Source organism: Patagioenas fasciata, chromosome 9 (assembly GCF_037038585.1).
Source record: "Patagioenas fasciata isolate bPatFas1 chromosome 9, bPatFas1.hap1, whole genome shotgun sequence".
Lineage (NCBI taxonomy): Eukaryota > Metazoa > Chordata > Aves > Columbiformes > Columbidae > Patagioenas > Patagioenas fasciata.
Genome location: NC_092528.1, coordinates 26483963 through 26502714, shown reverse-complemented (window position 1 = coordinate 26502714; position 18752 = coordinate 26483963). Strand labels below are relative to the sequence as shown.

Genomic DNA, 18752 nt, shown 5'->3' with positions numbered 1-18752 from the left:
AAAGGTCTCACAGTGCGGCTCACACCTTTGCAGACTCTCCAGGAAAAGGATTATATGAAACAAGCTGGTAGCAAACACTAAAGTTTTTTAAAAACTGCTGTTTTTCTGACAGAGCGCAGAGCAAATCTCAGTCCCCCTGTGCCCAGGTGTCACTGAACCACCTCAACTTTACTATGTCAATAAATAAGCCTAGATCAACAGAAAATAATTAAACCTCAGAAGAACACAGAAAACTGCTATTCGGCATCCTTTAGAATGTGAGGAGATCAAGAAAGAAGCAGCAAAATCTCCTGTGGGAAAATGTTCCATAGGATTTGGTAAAGGACTCATTTATGACAAGGTGTGGTTATTTGAGAGCAAGTACTCAAACAAAAAAAACCCCAAACCACACCACACCAAACAAAAAAAGCAAACCCATAACAAACACAGAAACCTACATGTGTATTGAGAAGAAAGAAAACTGTTTACTTGGAAAAAATGTAAATAATTGTCTGTAAAAAAGTACATAACCGACTGACACTGGGATTGGAAAAATCAACCAGGAGATGTGACAGGACTTCAACATACAAAGATGAGTTAGATCATTTTTTCCAAGAGAAATACACTTGGACTTTTGGCCGTTTTTACCAGATTATCAGAAAATCAAGACCATTACAGACCTAAGGCGGCCCTGCAGAGTTTAAACTCTATTATGATGATACTGGCCATAGTCACAATAAAAAAAAATAAAGGGCTTTTTTCAGCCAGCCACAATTGTAAACTCGAGCCTATTACAAATTTAACCTCAGTTAGCTACAAAGCACAAAAAAAAATCTGTATTTTCATATGACCAAAATGCAGCAGGGAATAGCAATGCAGGGCAGCTGCCAGTCTGACATTCATCAGCTAGAACAATCATTTGTTCCAGTGGAAATAAAACAACTGCAATAGACATGTCAGCACTAAGGCCTCATTCTTCTCTTCGACTGATTTAGTGTAATTTCACTGATCTCTGTGCAGTTAAATTCCTAATTTATCCTGCTAAGGAAGAGGGGAAATACAGCAGCGACCCCTTCCTCACCACAGCCCTTTTCATACGTAGGAAGGAGCCACCTCTTACAGTGGTCAAAACTCTGACCAAAGCAGTGATTTATTAGCTCCGTTTGTTTTGCAAACAAATTAAAGTATGCTCCCAAGAATGAAAGAATGAAAAGGCAGGTCTAGGTATTGCAACACCAACATATTAACAAAAGATCCTTGATATAGGAAACCCTGTGCTTGCTTGGACTGTGGATGGCTACATTCCCATATCCGTAACTTGAGGCTGCATTTGTAAATCCAAATTACTGTGTGCATGCTAAGGAAGCACGCAATGAGAAGATATTATCTTCTTCTGCAGGATACTGCACCTGTGCCTTCAGTCCATCTATTACTGACATTTACACATATTCATGAACAAAAACTAAAGGTTAGTGGGGATGCATCTTTTTAATAATAGATTATGACTGTAGAGAAGCAAAGCCAAGGTGGGGGCAAGATGCTGCCAATTTATGACTTCTTGCAAGCCAAGCTCTGAAAAATTATCTCTCTCTCCATCGCAAAGCAAGCAATTTGGCCATAAATTTTTCAAGGTCTATTTGTACTTGTAGTATGTGCGTAGCTACTGCTAGGACAGGCAACAGAAATAAAACCAGTAGCGCTGGGGTGGGGGTATGACTACTCCGCACTTCAGCTGCCAACCAGTTGTAATTTGTTGACAATATGAAATTTCTCAGATCTCACCATGGAAACAGCACAACTAGGAAGGAAGGAAGGCAAAAACAAACAACAAAACCACACCAAGCACCCCCGAAACCCCAAACCTACAAGCATCTGTAGGCCAGAAGGAAACAAAGCTCTAAGTAGACTCCAGTTTTCAAAGTGCTAGAGCTTTAACTGATGCAAACAATTAAGCACTTCTGAAAATTCAAGTCTATAAAGAGTTGGTAAAACCTTTCCTTTACCACATCTCCACCCATTCTGTGTTTTAGTTTTGGAATGTACTTGCTTTTAAAGTTTCTCTGCACTCACTGTTTAAAACTTGGCCCAATCAAATTAGCTATAGGAAAAAGCTGTTAATGTCTGAAGGACACATGCGGGCCCTGAATAACGTTGGTAAACTGTGGTCCGATTGCTAATGAATTCCTAGTTCTCATCCAAGATGTAACATCACAGTCCTACATGTGACAAAGGCTCCACAGAGGGCTCAAGGTATGGTCAGGAGATGAAGAGCAAGATCTTTCACCTTCCTTTGACAGAAAGTATTTCAAATAAGAGATGAAAACCATTGCTGAGAGAACTCCTAATATTGCCTCCCTTGCTATACCTGTCTAGTGGATAAATCAGAAGCTCCAGTCAGCAGTGCTAGCAGCTCAGCGTGTTTAAACACTTTGAATCCACTTAAATGCTAAATTTTTCTTCCTTCTGCAAGTTAATTCCTGCCCTGTTCCCACAGCCCTACCTATTTCTTTACTAGTACATGACTTTTCATGGGTTAGAGTCGAGTCATCTAAGGAAGCAATCAGGAAGTTTTATTTGCAGAAGACCGCGTTGTGCATACATGTAAAGTTCATTAATTATGTCTTGCTTGAGATTGTTCCCATTCTGGACCAGATGCTTAGAAATTGAATAGCTGCCTCTGGCACAGCTAAGGGTATTTTTTTTGGCAAGTACCACTACAGCTGTCTCAGACCAGACTACATCATATATCAAGTGACTTCACAGATTGTCTTTACAGCAGCATGGAATTAGCTGGTAAGTCCCCTCAGACTACTCCTGCACTTTTAGATACTCATCTGGATAAATCATACCTATGAGATTGCCCATTTTCTTTGTCGTGGGTCAAGTCAGTAGATCCGGAAGACAAGATATTGTCACCAGCTGGGATGCTTCTGTCCATTCTGTGGCCTGATAGGAATACTTCAGATGACTTCATTTCAACTGCTGTTAAAAAAAACCCAACACAGCTCAGTAAGGATTTGTCTCTTCAGGGTTTTACTAGAAACACAATCAAGTCCCAGTTCCTGCAGTAAGAAGGAAACCCTGAGACGAGCAGGCGTGTGGCAGAGCACGCTGCAGCTTGGCAGCTGAGCCCAGCAAACTGCAAGTGTGCCTGCGTCCAGCCCTTCGCAGCTGGAAAGTAAAACGTGCTTGTGTTGTTGTCAGACAGCTACAATCTGCATGTGCAATGGGCTGGGAGCGTGCAGACCATCAGTTAACACCTATCGGCTAATGACTGATATCTCATTACAGCCACCACTTGTGGTTGCCTGTGCATATCTATAGTAACAGGCAGTGTTCGACACTTCTGTCAGCCTTCAGGTCTGGTACATTTGTTCAATACACCTCACTTTCTGCCTTGCACTATTGGAGAAGGGAAGGACACTTTGCTGAGAGACACGAGGCTATCAAGATGTGCAAGTTCAACATGAGTGTAGGGAAATCTCTAGCTCCATTCCTCCCATGCTGACTCGCTCCCACGCATGATACGGATGCAGATCGGGTCTCTCCTAGACAAGCATTTCAGTGCCCAGCACACGTTTTGTCTGACATCCAGTATAATATGTGCAGCAAGATGACCAGGGTTCATCTTTAGTCCACAAGTTTTCTGCTCACAGGAGACAAACCAGAAAAAAGAGCCAGGATTACTGATTCTCCAGCAAAGTGCTAAAACCAGAGGATAGACCGAGACTAAAGCAGACTGACTCAAGAATGGCTGAATGAATCCAGGCATGCAGAACATTAAGAACTGCTTTCATTTTTAGAAAACAAAAGAGGATGAAGGTTTCTTGAGGCTGAACTTTGCTGCTTTGAGATATGACCTCAATGATAGTAACCGCCCATATGAAGCTTTTATTCTGTTTTTTCACTCTTGGTCTCTTACTATTCATTTAATGGCTTGACTGCATGAAACTCCGAATCCCAAAGTATTCATGTCATGCTGAAAAATACATATTCTGAAGTGAGCGGGTTCCTGGTACTGCATAACAACCATCAGAACTCAATAAACGGCATATTTATTTCACAGCAAAGATGTTCGGCAGGGCATGATGAGTGTCTCTAGGAGGAGTGCAATTATTTTTATGCTTTTCTGCTATGAACTGTTCCCTGACATACCTTAGAAGGCACTAAAAGAGAGAGGGTTTATCTTCCACTGTCTTCAATAAAAGGATTTCAATTTAAGAATTACTAAACCCACTGCCTTTTGGAAAACAGGGGATGTCCAAAGACCCAGTCCAATCATCAGACAGAACGAAAGTCCTGTCACTGATAGGAACAACCAGGGGCTTCAGCAGCACAGTCTGTCTCTTCTGTTAATCCTCATTTTTAAATCCCCAAAGGTACAAAAAACAAGCATGTATTTCACTGGCTGCTCACAGAAACCTGAAATAAACCTCTGGCAATCCTTCAAGTAGCTCAGTGCTGTTTTATAGCCTGAATTAGTGCTAGCAAGAATTGTCTCTGACACACAAAAATTGTCTTTTACATGTATAATGCATGCAAACTTGCAATATCCTATATATTCCGACCTACAAGATATTTCTGCAAGAAAAAAAATACTATAGCCTACTTCTCTAGTTAGGATCCACCTGCATATAATTTTGACTGAAAACAGCCAACAAACTGTTTTAGACAGAGGCTAGAAGTAAAGTTCTGACAAAATGAAACACTAAAGTTGGCAGGAACTTCTTCAGCATTAAGGCTTTATATCAAAATCATCCATCAAAATTGAACAACATTTACTTTGCTGACTTACTCAGGTTCTCTGTTTAAACCTTTGCACAGATCTCTATAAAAAAACTGTCAGACAGCAGCGGCGGAACAGAAAAGGTGAAAAAGGTGAGTGAATGCATTTGAATGGCAAAATATTATCAAAATGCGTTTCAGATGGCACGCTGGTGGCTGCATAATGCCTTAGAAACGGCAACCAACAACACTTTAAACCAGCAGATAGGAACAGCTTTAATACCTGCTTGGCTTAACGTCCTTTAAGGAGCATGACTATGTAAAACATCTCTTTTTTTTTCTTCTACAGAGGAAAACTTTGCTTTTGATCAGTTTACAACCTCTGTTGTGCTGCGTTGCTGCCCCTGGCCAGGTGAGCTCCCCGTAGAATGGACTCAGCTGCTCTCCTGGTGCAGCACCAAGTGAGGCTTGAGGACAGCAGCTCTCACTCCTACTCGACAGTAAGAACCCAAATGCCCATCTTGAACAGGAGCTTCATCTGCTTCTATCACATGGCTTTCGTTTAGCATGTTCTATTTATCAGCTCGAGGCATTACGCAAGCAGATTCCTGTCTGAAAGACGCTGGTTACTTTTCTCAGAATCCTTTTTCATTTCCTCTAGGAAATTTAAAAAAAAGAAGAGAGAGAAAAAAAGTATGCTATTCCTTTATGGCTTCAAAGCATATTTTTTCAGCTAAGTCAAGTCACTTACTAATAATTCTGTACCGGATATTCTGCAAGATCCTTTATCTAAGACTTCAGACCATTTTGCCTCAAATCCCTAATTGGAAATGTTAATGAATCCCTGCAAAAAAGTTGAAACTCCAACATCCATGATCCTGTGCACATCAGAAGTTCAGAAATCCAGTATTTCATAAGTCTATAACCTTTTAAATTCCATCCCTTGTTTCTGAACGCTTGGGTTCAGCTGAGTTTGCATTAATTTCAGCTTAAGCTGCAAGGACAGAATCTTTAGCAGCATCACCCACAATGCAGCTATACAGCACAGGGCCTCCCATCCTCCCCAGCCTTTTAGGGTTTGAATGTAGTTCCAAATCTAAGCAGATAACTGCAGCTGCCTTGAACTTTAATACAGAGGTCTGGCCAATGGAGCCTGCAGGTGCCAGCAGACAGTGATTCATTTAGATCCAAACAAGGGTATATTTGATCAAGGAAGGGGCTTTGCCTGTTGGGAAGCACACTGTCTCTTGGGTTGCAGTTTTTTCCCCAGGCAGAGGACGCGGTGGAGTGAAATACAGTAAACTTTGCGCATTGGAAGCCCTGGGTATGATCCTTGGCCCTTCCACAGGGAGCAAGATGGAGCAAAGCAAGTGAGACCATAGGTCTCTGCTGACCACACATTATGTTCTGTGGACATTCATTTAGCTCGAGCCAAAATACCAACCATGTGCCCCAAGGTCTTGCAGACCACCCTGGGACAATTCCAAGACCACATTTAAACAAAGAAACCTAATAAAACAACTTACAACACAGAAGCTCTGCCTCAAACACCTGCCCCAGTCAAGAAAGACAGCAGCAGTTAGCAACAACAGAATATCCTTACATGAAGGGGAAATGCAGAGGTCAGAGATGCTGGACTTGCTGCCACCACAAATGGGAGGATGACCACTTGGCAGAGACTGCAGCTTCTCATCCGTATCATGACAAGAATTGGTGTCATTTTCTGGCCTGAAGGAGAAAGGAAAATGCAGGGTGATGAATGTTCGCAGTATAAAAAGTTGCATGAGAGTAAATTCTGATTTCTTCTAATTGTCTGTAATGACATAGAAGATACTAAAATTATTTTATATTTCATATTGCAAACTAGTTCTAAGGACATAATTTGACTGCATAACTGTAGCTGCCCCAAACTAGCTGATGGTAGACGTATTTGAAATGAACATTTTTTCCTACTGCAATAAAATAGCTGAGGAAAGGAAACTGTAACTCCTTGCAGTCTGAAGACCCAAAATACCAGCAGGACACAGAGAAAAAGACTGCAGCAGTGGGCCTGAGAGGTCTCCAGTACTAAACTTTTTAAGGGATTTAAGATTTGCTCCTGAGCATTACAAAGATTTCATTTTACAGAGAAATATGCAACACAAACTTAAAACCAAGCAGATAAGAAGTAGAACTGTTGGTTTCCCAAGTGAGGTGGATCAATGAGGAACTAAAGTAGCTAAAGGACAGGACAGGGACAAGATCACTTAGTAATAAGCAATAAAGCACAGGAGCAGCAAGAGAAGCGCGAAACGTGTGTGAAAAGAAGTTGGCAGACGCAGAAAGTTTCCCTGCCCACTACCAGGCTAAGGCAACTAGACTGTATTTCTAGTTAGAAAGGATGCAGTCCAAGGAGGTAGTTAATGATTTCACAGCTAAATCCGTTTCTAAGGAAACAGCTAGCAGAATATTAAGCAGTTCAGTCCCCCTTGAGTGATCTCAGCCTGAGAGTCTTTAAAGAGGAGGGGAAAAGAAAAGAAAAAAGCGCCCCCCACCCCCCCCAAAAAAAACCCAAAAGAGCAGCTTTCCAGTATTTCCTGACTCCCTCAGCTCAGTACAGGAAGAGTTTGTCCATGTAGGGATCCCATGATAATTAATCTGAAGTAAGTAGAGCCTTGTCTGCACTGAGAAGTCATAGAAAAATTAGCATGGAATAGCTGCCACATGTGCAGGGGCTATTCTGCATCAGTTTGCTGTGTGAATACTTCCATTCAGCACTGGAAATCTACTCCCCCTTTTAAAGGTATGAACCAACAACTCATAAAGATATATGTTATAGTATCTCCATCAATTGCTTCCTCTTTCACAAGGTTTTAAAAATATGATATGATATAATACATGTTTAATGTAGTTTAACTACTCTGCTGAATCCAAACAGATCAACTGTCCTGGATTGTCCCCAATCAGACAAGATGCATACAAGAATAAAAATGCTGATGTTTTTAATGCCATTTCATCTGATACAAACAGAAACCACTTAAATTATTCAAAATATGAACTACATTCAGTTCAGATATTGCTTTCAAATTGAGGCAGCTAAGATTTGGTCACTTTTATTCTCTTCCTCTTGCAATACTTCCTAACAGAGTATTTCCTCATTTTAGTAAGTGAATTCTTACTAAAATTAGAACAGCATAATAGCCAAAGCTTGTTCTTTTCTGTTGTAGAAGGTAATGTGGAACACCTTCATCTATTTACTGCAGTTTTCTTGCACACAAATTAGTTAGACACAAAATACAGACTTCTCATTCTGGGTAGTATCTCACGCTTCCTCCTTAAAACACAGGAGCACCAAACACTCACATTATTTCTACCATTTGGCCAGAGCAGCAGGGAAATTGATTTTCACATATTTTCACTGTATTAGATTTCAGCTGTTTACAGTTTTCCTCCTTAGTTTACCCAGCGAGGCAACCTGTAAAGTCTGCTTCCCACCACCAAAGCAAAGCTTCTCTTAGACCCAAAGCTACCAGAACCAGCATGAGCAGGAGTGGTTTTAATTTGCGTCCAGCAGTGACTTGAACCTGTCTCGCAGAGGCACGAGCTGCACGGCTGTTCATAAGGAGATTCGAGTTTTGACAAAAGCCGGGACCAGCGTCACTGTGGTATCCAGGATACTGCTGAGCAAACGTACGGTCTGGGGAGCTGGTGGTACGGGGAGGCACGCGATCACCTCTAGAGATTATTTCTGACGCATAAATGGCAGCACATTACATGGAACCAAGAAATTCAAGCCACTCCCCAACGTGTGCCACCGCTTTTCTGACTGCCGGTAGCAAAAGTCACTTCATTTTTACAAGCTTATTTTTCTCTCCACTTATAAAGCAGGAATGTAATGTTTAGACACTCCAGTGGTAACCAGGATTTATTACTGAAAAATACTTCATAAATAGGCTGTAAGGCCACCCCTAGCAGCCAGTTCCACAGAATCAGTCCAGGTCTCTGAGCCCGCTATGAGCAAAATACTGTGCAGGGAACGTGGGACCTTAAACTCAGTAATGCTGACTTCACAGTAAAGCAGCAATGTATATTTGTCATGTATCAGTCAGTTTAGATTTTTAAGGCTTGCAGTTCGTTTGGAGGACTGCAGGAAAATTATTAGATAATCACTATGTTACTAATATGAGCTTATATTGATTAACTGCTGTTTTCTTCTTACACACACAAATAATAGATAGAGAGAGGGCTTGCAAAAGCTGTGGACATTATGATGGTGCAAAAGTTCACCACTGTGAGAAAGGACACCAAGTAACAAAGAACGAACTCCCAATCTGCATTTAGGCTACAGCAGGCACAAGAAGGAAGCGCCACACTCAAACAGGTGCCATTTTTTTCCGGGCTAGTATTCAGAATTAAAATCAAGATTGTGCAAGACAAATTCTGCCCTGGGATAGGCAATGGTTCTTTTTTTCTGCTTCGGAAGTGTATGTTTGTGATGGTATTTGGGCGACTCAGGAGGGCTCCTGGTCAGATCACCTGCTTGTATGAATGCTGATGCCAGCCCAAGAGAGCGGGAGCAATAAATATGGGTAAGACAAAGCTGGGACAGATCTGACTTACATCACATTCAACTACACCTGTGTAACTACAGAATAAATCGGTCCTCACTGTTTTCTGTATGGATCTTCCACACTAAAGTGGGGAAGAAGTGTATTTTAAGAAATAGAAAATACGAACATGAAAGAATGGCAGGGGGTATGACATGGGATGCTGATACGCTCTTCTAAGAACCACCTCACTACACTGTTGTATTACCCACACATTTTAACATACTTAGCTATACCAATTCTGTGACTTCTGAGTGCTGTTATCTATATTTTGTTGGATTGATTTGTGGTCTCTCAGCTTAAGCATCTGCAGAAATGAAAACATTAAATCCTCATGATAAACCGTTGCCTGTATCATAGCTACCTGGATTTGATCAAATCTAAAACTGCATGCAACTGAAAGTAAAAATCATTTGAATATGAGTTCTCATTGGTATTTTGCTTCTTCAGTCAAGACAGTGAAAAGAAGTCTCATCTCAGAAAACAAAAAGATTGAGATATAGTTGCTCTAACAGAAGGCACAGCATATTGCAGGAGCTCTATGCTGTAAGATTTCTTAATTCCATTTACAACGCAGCCTTCTACCTCTGACCCCAGTCACGTCAAGACCAAGGTGCCACAGACCTGCCCGCTGGAAAAAGGATTTCTTCCAAAGCAGGAAACCGGACATAGTAAGATTTTTGCCTTTCCCATTTTCTTTTTAATCTGTTCTCTTATGGGTGGGTAGCCAACCTCTCCAGAGCAATATAGTTTCTTGTGTATAAAGTGGAAGATCTCTGACCTTTTAGACACTCCATGCAACTTAACATTAACATATGAGAAGATGAAACGTCTATGAACACACAGGATATCATACAAATTTAAACCAAACTGATCAGTAAACATATACTCAACTATTCCAAGTATGTGACCTAAGCCAGTGGACTTTCCTCTGTGTACAATATTCCTCTCCTTTTTTTGTGTTTTGAAATTATCTTTAAGGAACGATCAATGACAATGCACTTTTAGGTAGAGAAGGTGGGGTTTTTTATTTGTTTGTTTTAAAGGAGTTTAAAAATAAATCCAGCTTGTCTCATTTGATTTGACTTACATTAGGCACATAGTTCTGTGATAACCTGGTGTCACAGGTCTCTGGAGAGGCTCATCTACACTCTGATGGACACCAGGAAACAGTTTCTTCTTGGTTTTTGGAGTATGAGTCATTATCTGATACAAGGGAAATAGAGCAATAAAAATGCAGTGGAAAGACAGGTAAGTGAACCCATAGAGAAAATTCCATAGATACATTGCATCAGAAACTACATTACATTCTTGTGTCACTAGATAAAATTCCTGGAATCACTGTAGGCTGTTCTATGACATCTTATCTCATGTTACATTTCCAACATCACACAGGTAGACCTATAGAGTCCAGAAGGCATACAGTCACATTTATCTCAAATTAGTCACAGCACGCTAAATGGCGCATTTATGTCAGCCTTACACGTCTTTTACTTAACGCGCTTTTGCTGCTTGAGGTAAGACATACAATGCATGATCTGGTGTAATGCCTGCAGGAACAGTTTACTTTTCAGCTTAAAAAAATATATATTCAGACCAGCTGAGTGTTCCAGAATCAATAACTTGCTCATCACTTTGCTTTGTGTGCTCAGAATCACTGAGGTAGCACTGGAACCCTAAGGCTGACTTTAGCTTATTATTAAGCCATGGCCTGTGAAAGGGTAGCTCAAACTTATTCCACTGAACAGCAGCTAATACAACAGACTGTGGAAGATTTGGACTGCTGTGTGGGTAGAACCTGGATCTTCAAGCAACAGTTTGAAGAAGAAAAGATTTTAGAAAGTAAAGAAACTGCTGAAATTTAACACTTAATCTAGCAAATTAATTTATTTCAAGGTGCCAATGAGTGGTACTCACTCCCAGGTACTCAGTTGTCAGCAGCTTCTCTCCTGCAAGCTCTCCCAGTTGAGGCTGCAACACCTCGTCTTTGTCCAGATCAGACTCCATGATGTCATGGTCCTCCTGCAACAGCAGCACACATGTTATTTGAGCCCAGGTTCCAAGTAGTTTTCATTTCAAATATAGTTCTCCCTTCAGCAGTCACTTAGATGATAAGAACTTTCCAGTACTGTTAGTGCTGCACATGTATGTTGTAAGGTACAAGCATTTTCTATCAAAAAAGTAACCTAACCTTGTGATATAACTAGAAACCAAAGAATCCTTAGAGCATAAAAAACCACAAATGCTTCACCAAAATGCACAGTATTCATTTCAAAGTTGTCCTCCTTCAAATTTCCAACCCCAAACAACTATTCCTTGCTTGACTTAATAAAGGCAGAGGAAAAATCTCAGTCATTAGCACCTTTGTAGAACACTGCATGCTGCTGTGAAGAGATGCAACACTCTTCAGCATGCAATGCTTAACTAGCACCCGGTGTGAAATAGGGAGGTTTAGTTTCTGTGGATCTGCCCAAGTGAATCTAGTCATACAGTACAGGCTGAAAAAAACAAAAGATGGCATTTCTCAGCCACATGGGAGGCCGAGAAAAGGTCTCCCTTGTTTGTTTGTTTGTTTGGGGTATTTTTGTGGTGAAAATAAGACAAACCAGCAAAAACACAAACCCCAAACTTAAGGTAAGTCAATTCTAACAAAAAACAACCAACCAAATAACTCACAATCCCACAACCTCCTCCCCCCAAACAAAACCAACAACAAAACCACCAAGGAAAGTTACCATTCAAGGAAAGAGGATGGTAGGAAACTTGACAGGAAAGTTGTCTGATCTTTTTATGAGTCACTATCATCTGATCATAAATTTAAGTTACACTATAACAACTAGTAGTAAAAATAAAGCAAGCACACTTTAAAACATTTCATAGCCTTTCTTAAACATAACACCAGCACTCCATGAGATTGAAATGCTCACGTGAATATTCAGCACTCTGGGGTATGTCCCTCTACCTTGACATATCACTGCAGTTAATTTATTGCTATATATTCCCTAAAACATTTAATTACGCATTTTCAAGAAACAAAAGCACAATAAAAATCCTTATTGCTGGGCACTGAAAACCCCTCCCCAAGCTGCGGTTCCTGTAGGGTGAGGGCGCGCTTGTCTGACAGCAGTTTGTGCTGCAATGTGAAGCAGCGCTGTAACTCAGGTTTGCAAAGAAGCTTTAAAGCTGACAACATGGGACAGTAAAAAATTATTGGAATCGGTATTTAAGGATACAAATATCATACAAGAAGGCAACAATCCTGTTGCAATCAACTTCTCAAGTGAAAAGTACAAAGAACTCACTCTTCAGATCAACAAGCCAGGAAATTTTTTGAGGGACTCTTGCAGCAAACCGGAAGTTGTAACACAAGAACAAGGCAGTATTTTTGAGGGGATCTCATCAACGTTTATAAATATCTCACGGGTGGGTGTCAAGAGGATGGACCAATGATCGGATGAGGGGCAATGGGCACAGACTGAAGCACAGGAGGTTCCATCTGAATATGAGGAGAAACTTCTTTACTCTGAGGGTGGCAGAGCCTGGCCCAGGCTGCCCAGAGAGGCTGTGGAGTCTCCTTCTCTGCAGACATTCAAACCCGCCTGGACACCTTCCTGTGTGATCTGCTCTGGTGAACCCGCTGTAGCAGGTGTGTTGGACTAGATTGTCTCCCCAATCATTCTGGGATTAAGCACTCTTCCTTTAGATATCTTATCTAGCTGAAGTGTATTTTCACACTGCAGTTTACTGGTTTTATTGCCAGGTGCTGACAAGGGATCAGAGGACATCTGTTAAAATGTCACTGTTCAGTTATATAGTGTAGCTCAAGTTTGTAGCTATTTGAATTAGAGCTACGATATCGCATACTCACTTTTACAAGCAGCTTTTAAAGACGGTCCAAGTCAATCAAAAAGCAAATGTAAAGATCAAATACTGAAGATACGCTAAGTTAATATTCTCTCAGCTGTTCTGTTAAATACTAAGCAACCAGAAAATATTATGCACTGTGACGGTGGGTGTCAACACGCCACAGATGGCACATAATGAAGGTGGGTATGTACTCCAGAAGCATCCTGACCTCTGCACTAGTTAATTTAAAGCACAGCAGACAAACATGAAAGCCGATTTATTTATGAATAATGGTATATATGTTGACGTTTTTAGTTTGGTTTATATGCTCCAGTGTCATCACACATTACAGAATCTTAGGTTTCTGAGTGTATGATGCTCTTAGAAATGCCAGAATTATCCTCCAACAGGCTAAACCACAGCTTGGAGCTTGTGTTTAGGAGAAAGTAGTCATCACCACAAGGTCTGCTCAAAGCCAAGACAGAATTCAACAACGCTAAATTAAACACAGATAAAATTAAAAAAGCTATCAAAGGCAATAGTAACAGCATGGGGAACCTTCACACACTCTTAGAAACAAGAAAAGTTGGGGCAAAACCTGAAAACTAAGTCTGCATAAGAGTCCCTTTGTTGTCTAAGTTGTGAACGCACAAATATTGATATATACGTAGATCGGCAACAAATTATAATATCAGTAAGCAGTCTGAATGCGCATCATTAAATTGCCAGTACAAGGACATGCTCTGAAAGACATTCAGTCTGCCGTAGTTTTTCAAAGTTACGTAAAGACAATACTTCTGATAAAGTTTTCCAAAACTTTCTGTTGCCAGATCACATCATCAGATGTTATCACAGAACCTCATCAAAGAACAATAACTCACTGCATTTCCAAAATACAAAAGGGCTCCAAGCACTGAGGCAGCGAGCCGACAAATCTTTGCTTATTTAACCAACTAAGAACTTTATGCGTTTTGTGTAGCATTTTGCTGCCATGCTGTTTATATGCTATATTTTCTAAACTGGGGGTTAAGAAACTGGGCCTCCTTGCAGCTGGAATCAGACACTTCTGTTTCAAATGCCTACAGTTATTTTTGAGTCAAATAATAAGAAGTGACAGAAGTCTCTTTTAATCACATGATGGTTCAGCGGTAAAAACGCATTACAAAATTATTTGACCTAGAGTGTTGGGTGGGATTGCGAGCAGCAGCTTGTGGAAGGGGTATGACTGGAGAACTCACCTTCCTTTCATTCCCAAGAGGGGGTAAAGTAATGAAAATGTTCAACACTATCAGGCAATTCAGTGTCGCACCTTTCATGAAGGAGCTCCTTATCTCTGCTTTCCCAACAGAGCACAGTATCCTCCAACAAAGTATACTAGAGTTCAAGCAAAAATATGAGTACTTTGGATTCTCACAATACACCTAAGATGCTCAAAGTCTTGGAACGTCAGTCAAAGAGTGTGAAGCGGCGTATTAAACAAAGGGAAGTTATAATGACTAATCCCACGTCTTGTACATCAAGCATTGGTTTGGGCTGGAAGGAGTGGAAAGATTATAGAAAACTCACTTCAGGACTGCAGGAGGTGAAGCAATTACAATACTATAATCCTATTAGGAAAAAAACAACAAAACAAAACCAAACAGTTTGCTGTACCCCCTTAGAACAAAAGAGGGAGAGTCAATTGTTAAATAAAACTTCCTTGTAGCTCTAAACTTAGAATTTCCACATAGCTCTAAATTTAGGCAAAGTCACGAGGGTAATCAGTTCACGTGTTCGACAGCTATTGTGCCACAACACAGAAATTTGCTAAATAATGCAAGTAGTGCATAAACCTCCCCGGACACTGCCAGGCAAAGGCTGGATCCTGCAAGGTGCTGCACCCCTGGCAGTTGAGGACACACCACACCTCGAACAATTGGGACACGCTTTTTCCTCTGCATTCCAAACATAAAAGGTTCAACGTGCACTTGAGAATGCACTCAGTCCCCTGCAGGACCAGGGCAAGTCTCAGACTGTCGCACGGTTGTCACTGCTCAGCAGCATTGGCGATGAAGTGCAACAAGCTGGTAGAACATGGATACAACTGACTTGGTAAATTTCATGTGGTTTGTTCTTTGTTGGTTCAGGACAAAAACTTTTTCTCTAAAAACTTGTTTTTCAGTAAATTTATGTTCTCCAGTAATATTTATAATACAAGCATGTTTTGCAGAGATCACTCTCAACGTCACTGACTTCTTCAGAGCAGGTACATGATATATATGTTTGTGCATATACACACCCACCTAAATACGTACAAATGCTATTCCAAGAACTTTTACTATAGCTGTTATTTTAAATTTCTCAAGCAAGATTTTTCAATAAGATACAAGCATTATGTGGTAGACTTATTTGAGATAAAACTCCCTGGTATGGTATGGTATGGTATGGTTTAGTTTCAACGTCCCCCATGCACTTATGACAACATCACCAGTGAAGACTGGGTTTAACATTTCCTTCACATCATTTACACCTTGCTTTTCTTGTTAATTTAGAGGATCAAATATGCTGGGTTGTCTACACCTGGGATGCCATTATTCTGTGCAGACAGCTTCTTAAAAAAATGCTGAAGTATTAGTATAAAATGCATTTATTAGCAAAGGCAAATACCCAGCTAACCAGTCCATATTTACTATGACATAGCTTCTCATGAGTACTTTCTTTTTTCTTTTCTCTTTTATGGGATTTATTTCTTAATTTGTAATTACTGTTTTCATTCATTACATATTGAAATATATTTAATAAATTGTCTAAGTTTCTAAACAGCAAAAGAAGTCACACCCTGGACAGATCATGGTACGTTAAGAAAAAGTAACAACATGTTCATAAAATATTCTGGTGATAAACTGGTTCATTTGGTTCCTTTATTTTTAACTGCTGAAATGCATCTGCTTAAAAGCAACTTTTAATCTCTTCACTTATTTCCAGTTATAATCCTTTATCACAGAGGTGGTGACTTGCCCAAATAAAAGAGTAGGACTTCACGTGAAGATAAGGGAATTAAACCAGATCCAATTTTCTTGTTAATATTAATACACCTTGGCAATTAAATAAAATAAAAGCCCCAAACCAAAAAAACCCAAATGAAAACTAAAACCAACCAACAAAACAAAACACGAAAGTCTGGCTTATTGACACAAACATTTCCCGTCTAAAAGGTTAAAGATTTTTCTAAAAGGTGCCACAAGGCCTTTAAACTTACTTCCTCATCCTCTTCTTCCTCTTCATCATCAGACACGATACTATCATTTAATGGCTCTTCTAGAAAGAAGCAAAACAAAATGATGTAAGAGTACACGTGCAACTTCACAGGATCTCTAGTTATTGCTTCTCTTTTGCAACAGTAAGATTTAGTTTGCTTCTCACACAGACATCCTGGTGTTTTAAAGGACAACTATTGGAAGTATTTGCTTCTAATAAAGCATTCTAGAAACCACTGAAATCGGGGAAAATGGCAGAAACAGAAACACTGTGGAATATTTATTTTCTCATAAATCCCACTATAAGCTCTCAGTGTATTTACTGACAAGACTTGAACGAAAATGTGTGCACTTGCAAGTTCATGCATTTTTTTAACTCATTTTAAATAAAAGATGCTACTTCTCCCTACAAGCGCTTCAATATTACACTGCTTTTATAAGTAAAAAGATAGTGGAATACTTATTGTAACTTTTGGACAAACTAATTTATGTAGGAAAAAGCAGCCAGGCTTGTACTGGACATGTGCACACTCAGCTTTTACTCACCAACCAGACAAAACCTTTTAAAAATATGATTCACTGGTAGAAGAGGAACAATTCTATAATCTGGATGAACAAATATTGCATAGTGGCAATATAGTGTTTAAATACTTCATTTTTTCTTTTAGAAGCTAAGACCATAAGTGATGCAGTCTTCTGCTCTTTCCAAAAGCCAAAGAAAGCAGTCAAACTTGTCCTACTTTTACGGTACAGAAAGATTTAATCAGAATTCATCTTCTTTTCGTTATTTGTCTTCTCTTTCTTCAGCCTTCATTGCAGCCACAAGGAACAGAAAATACAATAAATAGTCCACATCCTCATATTTATCTGTATTAACACTGCACCTACAACTCCTGGGACCCATCAACATACTGTCCAAAAAGGCTTTTCTCTGCCCCCTATTTAGGACGGGCCATTTCAGATAACAAAGCCACACTCCTCAAGAGATAAGAAGAGCAGAGACAGACGTGTTCCCTAAATCCTGCTTTATAAATTGTATTACCTGTTTATTTTTGCAGTTGACAGCAGTGTCTCATTACTGTGAGGCATGAAATAAAACAGTCGAGGTCATCATATTTACAGTTCTAAGACTTTGGGATTAAGACCTATTCAGCCTTTTACTTCTTTATGATTGTAACACAAAAGGAAATTTTAAAATACATGTGACATTCAAATCCTGACATTCACTATTCACCCTCTCTCAGACCATCACACTATTGTTATTCTTTGAGAGTTTCAATGCCAAGTAAAAACACGAGCTTTCTTGTGGCTTTTGTGAAAGATTTACAGCTCAGATAGCTGCATCTGTTCTTCTGACCTGAATTGAGCTGCTTGATAATAAATTCAATCTGTCGGATCATCTCTGCATTTCCTTCCTTGATAAAGCAGCGCAGAATTTCTTCCATTCCCTGGATGTAGTGGAAAATATTGCTAGATTAGTATTTCATGTGAGCACAGTGACAGAGTTTTGTTAGCTAAAATGTCATTGTTTTGTTGGGAGAAATAGAGGCGGTGTGGAACAAACCACTGTGCCAGCTCTAAACACTCCATTCTGTCCATACACTTCTCAAAGACAAAAAAATATGCTGTCTAGATTGCTTCTAGGTTTGAATACAGAAGTATCCATGATGAACAGCAAAGTTTTACAATAGATGTACTGCTTCTGCCTTCTGAACTCAATACACAGCAGCCAGCGGAAAAGGGAAAATCTGCATTGGCAGAGACATCAGTGCAAGGTTCAGAGAAGCAAAAAGCAGGACTAACTTTGACCTTCCCTTAAACCCAGTTTCTTTCTTTGTGGCCCCTTATGGGATGGATATTGTGTCTTTAATCATTTAAAATGACTTCCAATCCTCTGTGCACTGTGAGGTAAAACATCTGACAACAATTTATGCCTGCCATATAACTAGGTTAGTTCTAAGATACAAGGATACACAGCTATCCCAGGAACAGCTTCCTGAAATCCAGAAGTTAAACCACTTTCATTACCATCAGACTTTCACAGAAGAACAACTCCCAGTTCTGCTAAAACCTTCCTCCTGCTGCCTTGCCCAGCAAATCATATCTACACCAGGTAGAAACAAAAGCAGCATGAGGAGCTCATCCTCTTAGTGGCTATTCACGGGTTCAGAATGAGTAAAATAAGGGGAAGAAGCAGCAGGACAAATGAAAGCACATCCTGGGCCACATCCAGTCTATGAAATGCTAGATGGACAACACTATTCTAAAGTAACGCATTTAACTTATAATTTAGACTGAATCCTTCACTCTGCTGGGGCTCCACTTCTGGGAAAAGACCAGCAAATACGGCAGAAGTGTTTGAGACATACATTCGTATCTG

General features: G+C 40.0%; 1 protein-coding gene across 8 annotated transcripts in view; it reads right to left on the bottom strand.

The window, feature by feature from the left end:
* ARMC9 (armadillo repeat containing 9) overlaps window positions 1-18752 on the bottom strand; it is a 70170-nt gene that overhangs the window by 6666 nt on the left and 44752 nt on the right. For 7 of the 8 annotated variants that reach the window (XM_071812711.1, XM_071812708.1, XM_065844903.2 and 4 more), the window contains 6 exons: window positions 17730-17820; window positions 16375-16433; window positions 11208-11312; window positions 10381-10496; window positions 6308-6432; window positions 2829-2961 (listed from right to left, as the gene is read on the bottom strand). In XM_071812711.1, coding sequence (XP_071668812.1) covers window positions 2829-2961; window positions 6308-6432; window positions 10381-10496; window positions 11208-11312; window positions 16375-16433; window positions 17730-17820 — 629 coding nt within the window. Of the gene's footprint in view, window positions 1-2828; window positions 2962-4992; window positions 5362-6307; window positions 6433-10380; window positions 10497-11207; window positions 11313-16374; window positions 16434-17729; window positions 17821-18752 lie in introns of those variants that run through there. The other variant, XM_071812712.1, reaches the window with a different exon arrangement.